The sequence below is a fragment of the Bos indicus genome, unplaced genomic scaffold (assembly GCF_029378745.1).
Source record: "Bos indicus isolate NIAB-ARS_2022 breed Sahiwal x Tharparkar unplaced genomic scaffold, NIAB-ARS_B.indTharparkar_mat_pri_1.0 scaffold_64, whole genome shotgun sequence".
Taxonomy (NCBI): domain Eukaryota; kingdom Metazoa; phylum Chordata; class Mammalia; order Artiodactyla; family Bovidae; genus Bos; species Bos indicus.
The window spans coordinates 151607-170575 of record NW_027223727.1 but is presented as its reverse complement, the minus strand read 5'-3'; the positions used below and the strand labels follow the sequence as shown (position 1 = coordinate 170575).

The 18969-nt window shown below is 39.0% G+C and overlaps 1 protein-coding gene across 1 annotated transcript in view; it reads left to right on the top strand.

Annotated features, from left to right (window-relative positions):
• Positions 1–18969, top strand: part of LOC139182031 (ATP-binding cassette sub-family C member 4-like) — a 404344-nt gene that overhangs the window by 362715 nt on the left and 22660 nt on the right. The window contains exons 20-22 of the mRNA XM_070785515.1: positions 2679–2768; positions 8873–9045; positions 9478–9583. Coding sequence (XP_070641616.1) covers positions 2679–2768; positions 8873–9045; positions 9478–9583 — 369 coding nt within the window. The remainder of the gene's footprint in view (positions 1–2678; positions 2769–8872; positions 9046–9477; positions 9584–18969) is intronic.

The window sequence follows — 18969 nt, the reverse complement described above, 5'->3', positions numbered from 1 at the left end:
GTATTCCTCTGATCAGGAACTCTTAGCATGCTTAGATGGTTGTTTATACTTTGACCCTAAATTCAAGTTTTAAAGAAACCTTATATTCGGTCTCAGGATTTTTCAGTTCAAGTCACTAATTTTGACATGTCACATGGCCACTGATTTTCATTGCTTTTTGTGGTATATCAGCCACTTAATCAACCTTCTGCAAATGAAGGTTAAAGCTAAATGTCTTTTTAATCTTAGGTTTTGCTTAGGGATGCATCTTTTTTTTGTGGCACACTGTATGTTTTCTGCATCCATTTCTCTCTCATCAGACTTGAAACAAAGACAACAGGGAAGGAAGGTAGAGGAGGCTGAGTGTCATTCTTCTTCATGGCTGGGGAAAAGAAATGTCTGTCTTCCTCATGTTTCTTCTGAGGCTTTTATGAATTGAGGAGGAACAGTGCAACTTGAGGCTGGTGATTCCGAGCAGTTCTAGGCATGTGTGGAAGAGTCAAATTTCCTCTTGTTCTCACACCCCCTTGTTCTGTGCCATTCACTGAAAGGAGCCAATTGCACTCTTCTCTGTTGCTCATATTCTGTGGCCTGGCTTATTAGAGCCTTCCAGAAGAAAACTTAAATGGCTTACATGAGCTTATGTATAAGATTCTCTCCTGAAACACAGAAAGATATTTTATTTCCAGAGTAATTTACTTGTGGCTCCTCCTAAAGTAGATGAATAGGAAGAACTATTTACATTAAAATAATCTTATTATGACACAGGTCACAATAGGTTTCAGGTCATCTTGACCTTGCAGTTAGTAATGAGGTTCTGTGAGACAGGTCATCTGACACATAGGTGAGAGAAGTGGGGACCAGCTGATGCAGACTCAAAGGTGATCTCTACATGGATAGAGGAGCCTTCAGTTGAGTTCAGTTGCTCAGCTGTGTCTGCCTCTTTGAGACCCCATAGACTGTAGCACACCAGGCTTCCCTGTCCATCACCAACTCCCAAAGCTTGCTCAAACTCATGTCCATCAAGCTGGTGATGTCATCCAATGATCTCATCCTCTGTCATCTCCTTCTCCTCTTGCCTTCAATCTTTCCCAGCATCAGAATCTTTTCCAAGGAGTTCTTTGCATCAGGTGGCCAAAGTATTGGTTTCAGTGTCAGCATCGGTACTTCCAATGAACATTCAGGACTGATTTCCCTTAGGTTGGACTGGTTTGATCGCCTTTCAGTCCAAAGGACTCTCAAAAGTCTTCTCCAACACCACAGTTCAAAAGCATCAATTCTTTGGCCCTAAGAAAAGACTTGCTGCTGCTGCTGCTAATTCGCTTCAGTTGTGTCTGACTCTGTGCGACCCCATAGACGGCAGCCCACCAGGCTCCCCGGTCCATGGGATTTTCCAGGCAAGAACACTGGAGTGGGGTGCCATTGCCTTCTCCGAAGAGAAGCCTTAGGCCCTAGTAATTGACATTCTCTTTGCATGAGTTGGAGACGTTTCATTCACAGATGTGGAAAGATTCCAGATCCTGGGAAGACTGTTTACCAGTAGAGAAAATAGCCTGATCTTTATTCTTCACTGCCAATGTGAAACTATTTAAAGTTCTGCTTTGAGGCACAAACCTGAAAGGTTATGTCTGTGAGCTGTGAATGGTGCCAGTATTCTTGGTCTCCAGAGGAGAGAATTTCAATCCAGGACCAAAGATGACCACTTTTGACCACTCAGAGCTTTTGTGTAGCAAAGTTGTTTTTTTTTTTTTTTGTTTTTTTGTTTTTTTAACATAACAGGGATAGAGAAAGCTTCAGCAAAAGGCTCTGGAAGGGCAGGCCTAGGAGAGTAAGTACCCCCTTGCTAGTCTTTAGCAAGGCATTATATATTGTTAGTGAGATGCTAATCGTAGATAAAAGAAACACAAGGCTGGCTGATAGAACTGCACCTATCTCCTCTGAGATAGCATCTGCAGGAGGGGAGCAGTCTCCCACTGAAGTATCTCTGGGTGAGATAAATTGTATCCATAAAGCAGCTGACATTAGTTTTTAAAGAAAAGCAGGTTTCTAAGAAAGATAGATTGTTTCATTAACATAGCTTAAGACAGGATATTTCCTTGAGCAAGTTATACTATTTTGCTGAGCAGATATTAGCTGGAGGTTTGAGAAAGTTAGTTTCAGATAGTTTCAGATAGCAACACAGGATTTGAGAAACTTCCTGCTGTGCCAAGGAATGTGCCTTTTTGCCTTCTCCCCATCTTTGGAGACCCTGCCCTCCATACCCGCTTGACTATTAACCCTTTCAAACCTCAACTAATCATGCTCTTGGTATTTCCTAGTATCACACCAGAATTGACAATTTATCTAGTGCTGTCGGTATAAAATTTCTCAAATAATTATATCCTCATTTTTTAAAATTAAGTAGGTATTACCAGTGAGGCATTGAAAGAATCAAATCTTCCTTTCTGTTCTTCATGTTTTTCTTAAGGTGACACACCTCAGCACTTTCTTTTGTTAGTGTTCAATGGTCCAGAGGATATTTTGCAGCACAGTTTATACAACTGAAAATTATTTTAGAGATACTGTTTTTGTAAATGGGCATTTACAACCTTATTATTAAAGATTATGGTGAATTTTGATTTTGTTCATTTTAATTCTGTAAGTACTGGAATAAAATGGATAAAGTTGACTGATAACATTTACTATTTTGGGTTATTTAGGAACCTGTTTTATTCACGGGAACAATGAGGAAAAATCTGGATCCTTTTAATGAACATACAGATAAGGAACTGTGGAATGCCTTAGAAGAGGTAATTTATTAAATGTTATTAGTTTGTTAGCATCAGTATATGTGTGTGTACATTTATAGCACTGCAGACAATTAAAGATCCATGTAACTGACTTTGTTTACCTCCTAGCAGAACATTGATGACCTGTGTATTGATTTTGATGAAAAGCAAGAATATAATGCTTCATATTTCCACTCTAGTTTTTCCCCTAGAATCCAAAACAACTAGACACATTACCTTGTCTTTGTGTTGTGTTGTGTTCAGTTCCAAAGCCATGTTTGACTCTTTGGGACTTAATGGACTCCAGCATGCTAGGCCTCCCTGTCTTTCACTATCTCCCGAAGTTTGTCCAAGTTCATGTCCGTTGCATCAGTGATGCCATCCAGCCATCTCATCCTCTGATGCCCTCTTCTGCTCTCAATCTTTCCCAGCATCAGGGACTTTTCCAATGAGTTGGCTGTTAGCATCAAGTGGCCAAAATCCTGGAGCTTTATCTTCAGCATCAGTCCTTCCAAAGAGTATTCAGGGTTGATTTCTCTTAAGATTGACTGGTTTGATCTCCTTGCTGTCCAAGGAATCTTCTCTAGTACTACAGTTTGAAGACATCGACTCTTTGATGCTCTACTTTCCTTACAGTCCTGCTCTCACAACCATATGACCACTGGGAGGACCATAGCTTTGACTATAGCAGAGCACTAAACTAGATTTTTAAATTATGGGTTCAAACTCTATTGGTTACCTAGTGAATTTATTAGCATAATTACCCTGTAATATTCATTTTATTCCTTAGGTATTAGGGAACATCTACTAAGTAAAGACAATAATAGCTTTTCGTTATTAACTGAAAGATAAATGAGATCATACTACTAAAATAGTGTGATGTTTCATAAGTGTTTATAAGGGTAAATTATACACTTGGGATGTGATAATAATTATATATTGACTGCTATTTTAATCCTGCAGAGTAAATGCAAGTAACAGAATCCTGGAGCTTTTGTAATGTTTTTATAGTTTTAAGTTCATTTCTAGAAGATGTTCTATTTGTGTAGTGTTTCCCTTTGGACTACTTCTTTGAATCTCCTCACCATTTCATAAAATGGATTTTGAGTATTAAGATGTTGTTAGTTGGTATATTTTAATATAATTTATTTTCTGCATTTGCCCCAGTTTTGTAAATTGATTCTAAGCTACTTATGGCAAAAAATGTATCTCCACCCCTAAACTATGGACAGATTTTAAACCCTCATAGGACTTAGCTCAGTCTTCTGCTTTTAAAAAGTAAGCACTTAATAAATACTTAATGTTTGATTGATCTCTTCAGTTCAGAGAAGCATGGCTTATTTCTTATTTTTTGTTTTATTCCCACAAATCCCAATGACACAGTGTTGTTGTTTTGAAGTGGTACTTTTTATTGTTTAGTGTCACCCTTTCAGGGGTAGCTCTCAAATCTGTAGTACACAGATGAATTTGACTGTGAGCAAGCCAACTTGAAGGCCTGACAATCTCCTGCCAATATTTCTGGTTTCTAAAGGATGTCAGCACTGAGTCTCACACACCCACCCTGCTTTCTAGCAACTGTGAGGAATTTATGCTGTTAAATCAGATCGATTGCTTCACCTTCTACTTGAGAAGCAGTGGATCTCTGATTTTATTTAAGTCAGTGAGTCTTTCTACAGTGAAATTCTAGAAGAGAAGAGGTAGAGAAGTTAACCATCAAATGTAAAGAAAGATGGAAGGATCCACTTCTACTGGACTCAGAGGAAAGATTTCATGATGAAATTAGCACACACCTTTCAAAACACTAGAAGTATTGGTAACTTATTTTCCAATTTATTTCCAAGCCTGAGATCTCTCTTTACAGATCCTCCAGTAGTAAAATTACTATAGAATTTTAGAATACATTGTTCCATGGACAGTGAAGAAACATTAATTGGGAGATAAATCCTTTGAAAAGCTATCTTAGAACTTGGCTCTAACTTATATTTAATTCATCTGTAGGAGTCAAAATCAAAATAAAATGTAGTGGCCTCTGAATTCTAATAATGATGAAGTGCTGGAAGTGGTAGACAATACTAAGATCTACCTTTAAATAAAGTACATTTGGAAATTTCTATAAATATAAATAAACATGAGTTTATTTTACAAAGTGAAGTGTGTGGTTTCCATATGCCACTTCCAGAAGTGGTCCTGTTACTTTAGTGGTATCTCTTAGGGAGGAATCATCCCATCATTGTATTTCTCTAGGAATTGTTCCTTTATGACTTTTATGTGATATTCTAATTTTTAGAATATCTACTAAATCTTTCATTGATAAACGTGCAAATGTCATAAAGAAATACTTCCTATAGTAACAGAGTGATGAGATGATTTGTCAGTCTAAGAAGTATAACTCAAGCAAAGAGATCAATTTTTAGGTGGATCAACACCCACCATTTATTGGTTTATAAGTGATGCCAAACAAATGGAAAATGTGAACCCTAACTCAGAGTCTTCCTGAGAGTAGGAGGCACCACTACGTTTTCTTCTTTAAGAACTTCAATTAAAAGTAAAAGAAGATTTTTAAATTTATTTTTAAATCCTTAGTTCTGTCTACTCTTTCTCCTTTAACCGATTTGGACACTCAGAAGGGAGACAGTTTTATGAATGCTGCCCATCTCATCTTAGTTATTTTTTTCAAGGTATTCTGAAAATAAATTTTTTCGTGTAATGGTAAATAGCTTACTGTAAATTTAGGAAAATTCATCAGAAATTAATGCTGATTGGGACACCTAAAAAGCAAGGGCAGCTCTACCGATATAACATGAGTAGTGCCTGAGGATGAAGCACTTTATCTCTCAAAGGTTAAGGAATCATGATAAATAAAACTCTGGAAAAGAAAGGACTATATATATATATTTAATATGCATACATATATATTTAAAATAGTGACTGATTCACATTGATGTATCAAAGAGACCACTGCAACATTATAAAACAATTATCCTCCAGTTAAAAAAACAAAACAAAAAAAAACAAAAAAAACAACAACCAAGAACTCTTGAAAATAATCAGCAGTATGTTGCTTCTGTTAAAAAAAGAAAACAGCTTTAATCCTGGAATAGACAACTAAGGATGGTGTGCCTTATGAAAACTGTGAAGAAATAACCCAGTTATGTTAGATGTTGATAGTATCTCTGTTAGGACACAAGTGTGTCTCATCACACAGGAAACCAAGATTCAGAAATCTGGGTGTCAGCAGCCTGTGCATCAGGAATCATGTGATTCAATCCTGGCTGTGGAGACAGCTCACATGTCCATTTCCCAGGACCTTGTATTTAGGTGAACGGGATCCCTGCTTACTTCCTTTACTGCTGGTCCTGCTTTAGTAAAAGCTCTTCTTCATCTGTTGATTGCATTTCAGTGTCTCTTGCAGCCCACACCAGCCTTTCTTTTTGAAAAGTAGGAAGGTTCTACAAAATATAGAGACCATCTGACATCTCACAATCTCCTGTGAGGGGCATTGGCACCTGGCTAGTAGATACAGTATATATAGTAGGTTACTCTGAAATCATGATAGTAGAAATGGTTGTCTTATAAATTCAGATTATTACTTTCAGTTTTGCTGTAGCTTATTACTTTCCCACGCTCAAAAACAATCTAAAGCATTTTATACTGAGATATATATTTTTCAATAGTATTATTCTCTCTGTTTTCCTTAAATTATACCTTTTTAAATGCCTTCCACAGTTACATTATGATGTTATGGTATTTGGAGCCAGTTAATTGTTAGAAGACTATATTTTTTGACACTTCCTTTTAGTAAGAAAATAGTATTAAATATAAATTATCTGTATGGATTTGTTTCCTAATTTATAGGAACAGGTGTCATAAGATAAGATGCCCTTATAGCTTCATTCGTAAATTCAACAAATATTTATTGAGAGACCTTTAGACAGGCATAGTTGCAGATTCTAGGATCATCACAGTCATCAAAATTGATAAAGTCTCTACCATTTAGCTTAAACTCTTGTGGAGAAGATGGAAAACCAGTCAACGCATGTGTAATAAATTCTCAGTGCTGATACATGTGAAGAAGAAAATAAAGCAGAACATGAAGAGAGGCCAGCTGACAGCATTATTAATAATAGGCAATATCTGTTGATTTCTTTGTATCAACCACTACAAACTCCACACATACTAACTCATTTTATACTCTGATGATGTTAGCAAGTACATACCTTTATTATTTCATCTTCATGTTAGTCTCATTCTTACAGTCTCAGAAAGCAGTGTTTACTGGAAAACATTTTCACCTTACCAAAGCCTCAGTCCTTGTAGGCCAAAGTGGAAAACCTGAAGGAAAGTAAACAAACAAAAAAACAAACAAAACAGCTTAGTGATGAGATATCATCCAAATTGAGAGCAAGTGTGAGATTATTTCTTTAAAGTTAAGACATCAGTCTTATGAATGACCAATTTGATGTACAAAGATTACTAATGTCAGCTCAGAAGGAAAAGTGATAAAAGCTTTGCCGCTGTCACACCTTGGATTAGTCCCATCACTGGGTGCAGGTGTATGAATCTGTTTCATAGATAGAATACTAAGTCCTCTTCCTTGTAATGGAGGAAAGGGGGTGACTAAGCTGACATCTTCCATTTTATAATTTTCACTACAAGCATTTGCATCACAATCCAAATTTAGATTCTGTAAATATCAATACCATACTTAATCCTAAATCAGAATTCCTTCTTTCTGAGCTTGAACTCCATCAGGAGCATAATTCAGGATCATGTTCATAGAAATACTCCAGCATTTAGGATACCATGAAAATGTTGCCCTTTCACCCCTAGTGTTTTATTTGACACTGTAATTCTGGGTCCCTGCTCACTGGCCATCACTCATCAATCTGTTGGTCTCCTAATTTGAAGTATATTTACTTTTTGTTCTTTAACTTCAAGCATAGTATGGGTTTGGTTCTTATTCCATAATATTTATCCAAAACAAATATTCACTGAAATGACTCCTACCAACCAGTGACTTTCAGATTATCTCTGGCAGTTAAAAGCTTGTTTTATTTAATCTTATGATTACAATTTAAATTTTTTTTTATTGAAGGATAATTGCTTTACAGAATTTTGTGGTTTTCTCTCATACATCAACAAGAATCAGCCATAGGTACACTCATGTCCCCTCCTTCCTGAACCTCTCTCCCATCTCCCTCCCCAACCCACACTTCAGCCTATTACAGAACCCCTGTTTGAGTTCCCTGAGTCATACAGCAAATTCCCATTGGCTATCTATTTTACATATGGTATCATAAACTTCTATGTTACTCTCTCCATACAACTCCCCTTCTTCTTCTTCCCCTCCCCCCATGTCCATAGGTCTGTTCTCTATGTCTGTTTCTCTGAAACTGGAGCCTATTACATAGAATGATTGCAATTTTTTCAGAGTAGATTAATACAAACACCACCCATACCCATGGTCTGTGGGAAATAAGATGTTATGTTGTGTTCTGTTTTTCCTGAGTTTTCTCACTGCAAAACATTTATGATATTGAAGAAAATCCAGTTGACTGGTAAAACAGATATGGGATTAAATTTGGGAAGGAACCAAAGCCAAAGTAGGCTCCAGGTTTAATAATATATGAGGTACAGTTTGCCATTGTTTGAATTTGTATTTTTCTAAACCTTTAGCTCTTCCAAAATGGTAAAGTACTGATAAGATTGTATCTTTAGAGAACATACTTCCTACAATAATTTTGTTAAAAAAATTTTTTTCCCTTAGTGTACTAACACCTAGGCAAAATATACTTTGGGAAAACTGTAAAGATCCTTTTAACTTTTCTGTTTAGATCAGACTGGGAGAAATAGCTTCATTTCTTGAGAGACTTCCTTAACTAATGCCTGGTGGGGTTTCTGGTGGATGTCCTATGGCAGGGATAGGGGACACTGAGATCTTTCTGTCCTGAGTTAACTCTACCATCTTTCTCAGTGAATGCTCCTTGAAAGGAGCGCTCCCCATCAGGTGGCTGTGCATGTAAGAGACATAAGAAGTCCTGAGGCTGTTAAAACTCTAACGTATGAGGCTTATCTCCTTCAGCAGAAATTTGTGTAGGAAAATGTTCTTCTTTCTGTATCCACAGGTACAACTTAAAGAAACCATTGAAGGTCTTCCTGGTAAAATGGATACTGCCTTAGCAGAAACAGGATCAAATTTGAGTGTTGGACAGAGACAACTGGTGTGTCTTGCCAGGGTTATTCTCAAGAAAAATCAGATATTGATTATTGACAAAGCCACATCAAATGTGGATCCAAGGTAAGGGGCTGAGGTCCATGAAACCTGGGATCTGAATTTTAAATGTGGTAAATGGAAAATTCTTGATGATGCTTAAAAATATTTTCAAGTATTCTCTTTGTCCCAAAGATATCCCTTGATAAGATTAATTCTAGAAAACAAAGAAAGAAACTAAAGCATGTTATATGGTGTTAATATTGTTATGAGACTTCCTAAGAGAGCAAAATTCCTAAATCTAGCTTCTGATAATTTCAAGCTTTCAAGGGATGAATATTTCCCATTGCTATATGAAAAATGGTAAATTTGTAAGTAGACTTTTTATGCTTAGTTTTTCAGAAACAAGATTAAGTCATAAAGCATTGATTTTTAAAAAACATCATTATTATATATGATATTTTTAAGTCTTAAGTCTGCTTTTCCTGTCTTTACTAAACTGAACTTTTTTGATTCCAGAACTGATGAGTTAATAAAAAAAGCAATCCATGAGAAATTTGCCCAGTGCACTGTAGTAACCATCACACACAGATTGAGCACCATTATTGACAGTGACAAGATAATGGTAAGGGCCTTACCTGTGGAATTTCAGTTATTTCCATTTTCGTTCAATTTTGCAAAATATCCTTCCTTGTAAAACTTTATAGGAACCTCTAAAAAGTTAACTTTGTCTTAATTTTTCTCCATTCCTGAAAATAACTTGGGTACTTACTTATATCTTCAGTATGTGCTATTAAATAATATATCCAATAATTTCATATTTTCATATTAAAATTTTATTTACACTGTCATTTTTCTTAAAGATAGCCAACCATGAAAATATTCCAAATCCAAATAAGTCTCCATATTTCAGAGTAGTAGAACATGATCATTTTTACTATGCACAGTTGTTTCATTATTTTTAGATTCCCATAATCAAAAAATGAGACCTTAGGGAATTCCCTGGCTGCCCAGTGATCAGGACTTCATGCTCTCACTGCTAAGGGCCAAGGTTTGATCCCTGGTTGGAGAACTAAGATCCCACAAGCCACATGGCATGGCAGATTTTTTTTTTTAAATAGCCTTTTATTTAGATTACCAGGAGGCTGTTGGCTAAAGTTGAAGAATTTCTTAGCTGTTGCTGTCAGAGGGGATTCCGTGAAAAAAGGGCCTGGTTTGAAAAACAAAGTATTTTCACAGAAAACACTTAATAAAGGAAATACGTCACATAGCAATTGAAGGGCTAGAAATGTTAGAAACACAGGGTTAATCATTTTAGCAGGCAGCTACTGTGTCCTAGGACAGATCTCCAGACCCAAGTATTCAAGAGGAGAGGCCCTAAGGAATCGGTGCTCAGACCTCCATGGAGCAGTCACTGCCCAGGTGCTGGTGATATTTGTAGGGGAGCAGGATGGGGCTGGTTCTCCACATGCTAATAGAACCTGGAATCTGGAGTCAGGTCCCACTGCTGAGGTGATGCTGCAGGATTAGCAGAAACTAGATAGTCTGTCTGCTCTGTGCTTCCCTCTGGTGTTCCCTACTGGTAGGATCTAACAAAGAGCCAGCTGGCCAAAAGTGAAACTGAAAATCACTGAGTCATGTCACTTCTCTAGGTCAGAGTATTGGAGAGGGTAGCCTTTCCCTTCTCCAGGGGATTTTCCTTTCCCAACCCAGGGATTGAACCTAGGTCTCCTGGATTGCAGGCGGATTCTTTACCAGCTGAGCCACAAGGGAAGCCCAGGAATACTGCAGTGGGTAGCCTATCCCTTCTCCAGGGGATATTCCCAACCCTGGAATTGAACCGAGGTCTCCTGCATTGCAGGTGGATTCTTTACCAAATAAGCTATCAGGGGCAAAATGTTTCTGAAATGTGATTTGCAAAGAGCCAGGCTCTGCATCACAAAAGAGTATAGAAAGAAAGTTAAGTCAGTGCTGAGAGACTGTAGATAAACAACCAGCAAGTCTCTTACATAGTAGATCTGGACTCAGCACACAGAGCAGGCTCTAAGCTTTGGGGTTTGGATATCTGTCTAGTATCTTTCGTGCAATTTTGATTTGTTCTTTCTTCCTCAGAAATGTATTAATTCCTTCCTTAGCTTTGTTTTCCTCCTTCCTCCCTTCCCTTTTTCTCTCTTTTTTCTACCTTTCTCTCTTTTTCTTTTCCCTCTGTTGCTGAATTTCAATAAATCTTAGGATGTGGATTTATAAAATGACAAGGAAAATCATTCCTCGAAGAGAAATCTTTGGCTGCAAATAAGCCCTAAGGAATTCAAGTTGTTTTCAAGCTAATTCCCAGCCTGTGGAAACAAGCTGATCTTACTCATATTACAGATGCTAACTACTGTCACAAAATTCTGCAGTATCCAGTGTTGCTGATTAGAGATGAAGTAAATAGATAAAGAAAGCTTGCACAGTGCTTAAGAGGCAGCAGAGTTAACTTTTATTTCAATGGTTTATACTAAACAGGTCAGTATATACACAGTTCATTTCAGTCCAGTAGTTCAGTTGTGTCCGACTCTTTGTGACCCCATGAACCGAAGCACACCAGGCCTCCTGTCCATCACCAACTCCCAGAGTTTACCCAAACTCATGTCCATTGAATTGGTGATGCCATCTAACTATCTCATCCTCTGTCATCCCCTTCTCCTCCTGCCTTCAATCTTTCCCAACAGTATATACTAAACAGGTAATAATCAGTAATAAATGGTCTGCTACTGCTAAGTCACTTCAGTCGTGTCTGACTCTGTGCGACCCCATAGACGGCAGCCCACCAGGCTTCCCCGTCCCTGGGATTCTCCAGGCAAGAACACTGGAGTGGGTTGCCATTTCCTTCTCCAATGCATGAAAGTGAAAAGTGAAAGTGAAGTCGCTTAGTCGTGTCCTACTCTAGCGACCCCACGGACTGCAGCCTACCAGGCTCCTCCGTCCATGGGATTTTCTAGGCAAAAATACTGGAGTGGGGTGCCATTGCCTTCTCCGAATAAATGGTCAGTAATACTCAAACTTCCTTATGTCCAGGGATAATGGAGCTGTCTCTTTTGACTTCTTGAGCAGTTCCTGGAATATCACCTCCTCCCTACTCCCCATGCATTGTCAGGTGGGATCACCAGTGGGGACACTGAGTAGATACCAGACTGTCAGCACTGAGGCCGTGCCTGTGGCCTTATACTTAGGAATGAGCTCTGGAGAGGCAAACAACAAAAGTGGGGCATCTGCAACCAAAGGGATGCTCTAGGCTCCAAGCAGTGTGTCTGGTCATGTGAACTAAAACATCTCAGTATTTTGTGAGGGAACTGGTGACATTCCAAGATTTTAGGACAGTGACTTTGAAATGCCAACAACTTTGTTTAGCATCAAGCATCCTGAGTCCTTTGTTTTTGTTCTTTAATGCTAATTGGAAAAGTAACCTTTTATTTCTACTCTTTACCTGTCACTTTGTTATTCTCACATCTCAGACTATATTTTGCAGACTGCTCCCCAAAGGCATACTTCTTTCACAAGGAATGAATGATGCTGTGAAATTTCCCCTTTGAAACCTTTAGTGAAGCTTTAGTTAGAGACAGCAACAGAAAGATGACTTGATCTCTGGTGTGAATAAAGTCTTTGCTTCTAAATGTACCCTGGAGATGTATTTTTGGGTTTTGGTATTACAGCATTCATGGCAGCAGCTTCCTGTTACTACCTAATTCTTATACATGCTGGCATCTTGGAATGTAGCCTCTCTGGTAGCTCAGATGGTAAAGAATCTACCTGCAATGCAAGAGACCTGGGTTTGATCCCTGGGTCAGGAAGATCCCCTAGAGAAGGGAATGGAAACCCACTCCAGTGTTCTTGCCTGGAAAATCCCATGGACAGAAGAGCCTGGCAGGCTACAGTCCATAGCGTCACAAGGAGTTGGACACAACTGAGCAACTAATACTTTCACTTTGGAATGTATGATTGGTTAAGGAAACAGTGAAAAAGGACAGCATTTGGCAGACCTGTCAGTTACTTAGTTCTACGTCTTTATCTGTCAGTACTTGATCCATAGTTGTAAACTTCTAGTTCAAAAGTACCTCCTTAATCAATCACTTTTGTTGCCCTTATCAAAATACGTCCATTTGTTTAATGTTTTACTTACCAGTCAGTTCAGTTCAGTTTAGTCACTCAGTTGTGTCTGACTCTTTGCGACCCCATGGACTGCAGCATGCCAGACCTCGCTGTCCATCACCAACTCTAGGAGTTTACTCAAACTCATGTCCATTGAGTTGGTGATGTAACCTCAGATTTTTCCCTCTTTGTCAATATTTTCAACAAGTCCTTAACCTAGTTTTACAAAACAATTTACAGCCCGGCCTTTCCCCACCTTTCTAGTTTTGTCCCTCTCTGCTCCCCCGCCTTCCTTTACAGCTAAAACCACACTGATGGTCTCTCAGGTCTCCAAATGCAGTGTCTTACAGTGTGTCGTTTCTCAACTGTTGGTGGCTTAGACTAATGTCCCTGCAGTGGAAATGGTGAGATGGCTGTATTTGGGATAGACACTGAAGTGGAGCCAAGTGATGGACTGAACATGGGATCTGAGGGAAGAGAAGGGAAGTACAAGGGTTCTCTTTGGAGCCTGTGATGATGACCTTGTTTTCCATGGTGACTTTGCCCTTCACTGTGGAGCTGACCTTCCTGCTTCTGTTTTGGGAGACCTTCAGTTTAAGGATCTCTGGTTAAGGTCATCAGCGATGTCACAAGGAGATCCCAGTAGGAGATGTAAATCTGGCCACTTGTTTACATCTTGGTCTGATCTGGTTGCACCTGATGACTCCTCTGGTAGGAATAGCAACAAGAGACATGCATCCTCTAGCTTCAGGGCTGGAGAATCGTCCCCTGTTCTACACCCACCCCAGGTGTAAACCTTGTATTCTTTTCTAGAGCTTTGGATTACCAGTTGACTTTAAATCAGCAAAAACACCATAAGTATTGTTCTTTCTCAAAACTTTGACTTTCAAGGCACATGTTCTTCTTGATTGATTTAGAAATATAGGAATATGGGGGATGGATAAATTAGGAATTTGGGATTAATAGATACACACTACTACATATAAACAACAGGACCTACTCTATAGCACAAGTAACTATTTTCAATATCTTGTAATAACCTGTAATAGATAAAAATCTGAAAAAATATATAATCTGTCTCTCTATATATTTATGTAAGTAAAACTTAATCACTTTGCTGTATACTTGAAACGTTATAAATCAGCTATCAGATCAGATCAGTCACTCAGTCATGTCCGACTCTTTGTGACCCCATGAATCACAGCATGCCAGGCCTCGCTGTCCATCACCAACTCCCGGAGTTCACTCAGACTCATGTCCATTGACTCAGTGATGCCATCCAGCCATCTCATCCTCTCTCCTCCCCTTCTCTTCTTTCCCCCAATCCTTCACAGCATCAGAGTCTTTTCCAATGAGTCAACTCTTCGCATGAGGTGGCCAAAGTACTGGAGTTTCAACTTTAGCATCATGCCCTCCAAAGAAATCCCAGGGCTGATCTCCTTCAGAATGGACTGCTTGGATCTCCTTGCAGTCCAAGGGACTCTCAAGAGTATTCTCCAACACCACAGTTCAAAAGCATCAATTCTTTGGTGCTCAGCCTTCTTCACAGTCCAACTCTCACATCCATACATGACCACAGGAAAAACCATAGCCTGGACTAGATGAACCTTTGCTGGCAAAGTAATGTCTCTGCTTTTCAATATGCTATCTAGGTTGGTCATAACTTTCCCTCCAAGGAGTAAGCATCTTTTAATTGTATGGCCGCAGTCACCATCTGTAGTGATTTTGGAGCCCAGAAAAATAAAGTCTGACACTGTTTCCACTGTTTCCCCATCATTCCCCATGAACTGATGGGACCAGATGCCATGATCTTCATTTTCTGAATGTTGAGCTTTAAGCCAACTTTTTCACTCTCCACTTTCACTTTCATCAAGAGGCTTTTGAGTTCCTCTTCACTTTCTGCCATAAGGGTGGTGTCATCTGCATATCTGAGGTTATTGATATTTCTCCCAGCAATCTTGATTCCAGCTTGTGTTTCTTCCAGTCCATCGTTTCTCATGATGTACTCTGCATATAAGTTAAATAAGCAGGGTGACAATATACAGCCTTAACGAACTCCTTTTCCTATCTGGAACCAGTCTGTTGTTCCATGTCCAGTTCCAACTGTTGCTTCCTGACCTGCATACAAATTTCTCAAGAGGCAGGTCAGGTGGTCTGGTATTCCCATCTCTTTCAGAATTTTCCACAGTTTATTGTGATCCATACAGTCAAAGGCGTTGGCATAGTCAATAAAGCAGAAATATATGCTTTTCTGGAACTCTCTTGCTTTTTCCATGATCCAGCGGATTTTGGCAATTTGATCTCTGGTTCCTCTGCCTTTTCTAAAGCCATCTTGAACATCTGGAATTTCACAGTTCATGTATTGCTGAAGCCTGGCTTGGAGAATTTTGAGCATTACTTTACTAGCATGTGAGATGAGTGCAATTGTGCGGTAGTTTGAGCATTCTTTGGCATTGCCTTTCTTTGGATTGGAATGAAAACTGACCTTTTCCAGTCCTGTGGCCACTGCTGAGTTTTCCAAATTTGCTGGCATATTGAGTGCAGCAGTTTCATAGCATCATCTTTCAGGATTTGGAATAGCTCAACTGGAATTCCATCACCTCCACTAGCTTTGTTCGTAGTGATGGTTTCTAGGCCCACTTGACTTCACATTCCAGGATGTCTGGCTCTAGGTCAGTGATCACACCATCGTGATTATCTGGGTCATGAAGATCTTTTTTGTACAGTTCTTCTGTGTATTCTTGCCACCTCTTCTTAATATCTTCTGCTTCTGTTAGATCCATACCATTTCTGTCCTTTATCAAGCCCATCTTTGTATGAAATGTTCCCTTGGTATCCCTGATTTTCTTGAAGAGATCCCTAGTCTTTCCCATTCTGTTGTTTTCCTCTATTTCTTTGCACTGATCGCTGAAGAAGTCTTTCTTATCTCTTCTTGCTATTCTTTGGAACTCTGCATTCAGATGCTTATATCTTTCCTTTTCTCCTTTTCTTTTCACTTCTCTTCTTTTCACAGCTACTTGTAAGACCTCCCCAGACAGCCATTTTGCTTTTTTGCATTTCTTTTCCATGGGGATGGTCTTGATCCCTGTCTCCTGTACAATGTCACGAACCTCATTCCATAGTTCATCAGGCACTCTATCTATCAGATCTGGTCTCTTAAATCTATTTCTCACTTCTACTGTATAATCATAAGGGATTTGATTTAGGTCATACCTGGTTGGTCTAGTGGTTTTCCCTACTTTCTTCAATTTAATTCTGAATTTGGCAATAAGGAGTTCATGATGTGAGCCACAGTCAGCTCCTGGTCTTGTTTTTGCTGACTGTACTTCAGTTTAAAAAAAAAAAAAAAAGTAAAAAGAAATATAGGTATATCTTTTTTTTACTGCACTTCACAGATACCGACTTTTTTTTTTTTTTTTACACATTGGATGTTTGTCACAACCCTAAGTCAAGTAACTCTATTGGTGCCATTTTTTAAAAACAACATTTGCTCACCCCAAGTCTTTGTGTCAAATTTTGCTAATTCTCACAATACTTCAAAGTTTTTCACTATCATTACTATTTTATGGTGATCTGTGACCAGTGAACTTTAATGTTACTACTATAACTTACTGAAGGCTCAGATGATGTTTAGCATTCTTTAGCAGTAAAATATTATTAAATTAAGGTTTGCACATTTTTTTTTTTCAGTCTCAATGCTGTTACATACTTGATAGGCTACAGTGTGGTATAAACTTAAGTTCTTTATGCTCTGGGAAACCAGCAAATTTATGTGACTCTTTATTGTGATATTCATTTCATTGTGGTTTTCTGAAACTGAACCTGCAATATCTCCAAGTTTCCTTTCCAAAATGCAAGTGATTATATGTTCCAAGAGCTTTGAGGACATAAGTTAAGTTAATGAGCTGTAAAGCCTAATGCTTGAGGGCAGGGAGCCAGCCTAGGGGAGTGACTGGGTAAGTGATAGATGCTGATGAAGGGCATAATCAATAGTGTTGTCCCTAGAGTCGTATATTGCCAAGTGCTTTTGTTGTTGTGCAGTCACTCAGTTGTGTCTGACTGCCAGCCCATGGACTGTAGCACACCAGGCTTCCCTGTGCTTCACTGTCTCCCACAGTTTGCTCAAACTCATGTACATCGAGTCGGTGATGCCATCCAACCATCTCATCCTCTGTCGTCCCCTTCTCCTGTTGCCCTCAATCTTTTCCAGCATCAGGGTCTTTTCTAATGAGTCAGCTTTTTGCATCAGGTGGCCAAGTATTGGAGTTTCAGCTTCAGCATCAGTCCTTCCAACGAATATTCAGGGTTGATTTCCTTTAGGATTGACTGGTTGGATCTCCTTGTTGTCCAAGGGACTCTCAAGAGTCTTCTCCAGCACCACAGTTTGAAAGCATCAGTTTTTGGGCACTCAGTCTTCTTTATGGTCCAACTCTCACATCTGTACATGACTACTGGAAAAACCATAGATTTGACTATACGGACCTTTGTCGGCAAAGTGATGTCTCTGCTTTTGAACACACTGTCTAGATTTGTCATAACTTTTCTTCCAAGGAGTAAGCATCTTTTAATTTCATGGCTGCAGTTATCTGCAGTGATTTTGGAGCCCCCCAAAATAAAATCTGTCACTTTTCCCATTGTTTCCCCATCTATTTGCTATGAAGTGATGGGACCACATGCCATGATCTTAGTTTTTTGAATGTTGAGTTTTAAGCCAGTTTTTTCACTTTCTTCTTTTACTTTCATCAAGAGGTTCTTTGGTTCCTCTTTGCTTTCTGCAATTAGGGTGGTATCATCTGCATATCTGAGATTATTGATATTTCTCCCAACAATCTTGATTCTAGCTTGAGCTTCATCCAGCCCAGCATTTCACATGATGTACTCTACCTATTGGTTAAATAAGCAGGGTGACAATATACAACCTTGAGGTACTTCTTTCCCAATTTGGAACCAGTTTGTTGTTCCATGTCCAGTTCTGACTATTGATTCTTGACCTGCATATAGGTTTCTCAGGAGGCAGGTAAGGTATTCTCATTTCTTTAAGAATTTTCCACAATTTGTTGTGATCCACACAGTCAAAAGATTTAGTGTAGTCATTGAAGCAGAAGTAGATGTTTTTCCTGGAATTATCTTGCTTTTTCTATGATCTACTGGATACTAGCAATTTGATCTCTGGCTCCTCTGCCTTTTCTAAATCCAGCTTATACATCTGAAATTTCTTGGTTCATGTTCTGTTGAAGCCTAGCTTGGAGGATTTTGGGCATGACCTTGCTGGGATGTTAAATGAGTGCAATTGTGTGGTAGTTTGAACATTCTTTGGCATTGCCCTTCTTTGAAATTGGAATGAAAACTGACCTTTTCCAGTCTGGTGGACACTGCTGAGTTGAGACATGCAAATCAAAACTACAGTGAGATCTTGTACCAGTCAGAATGATGATCATCATACAGATAAATGCTAGAGAGGGTGTAGAGAATAGGGAGCCCTCCTACGTTGTGGGTAGAATGTAAATTTGTGCAGACACTATTGAAAAACTGGAGGGATTTTCCTGGTGGCCCACTGGTAAAGAATCTGCCTTCCAATGTAGAGGACTTGGGTTCAATCCCTAGTTGGGGAACTAAAGTCCCACATGCTCCGGGCGACTAAGCCCACACACCACAACTACTGAGCTCATGCATCACAATGAAGATCCCTCATACCACAATGAAGATCCTTCATGCCACAGCTAAGACCCAGCACAGCAACAAACAAACAAATGAAGAAAAACTATGAAGGTTTCATAAGAAGCTAAAAACAGCCCCTGTTCACAATTCCACTCCTGGGCATATACACAGAGAAAAACATGGATACCTGCACCCCAGTGATCACTGAAACACTGTTTACAATAC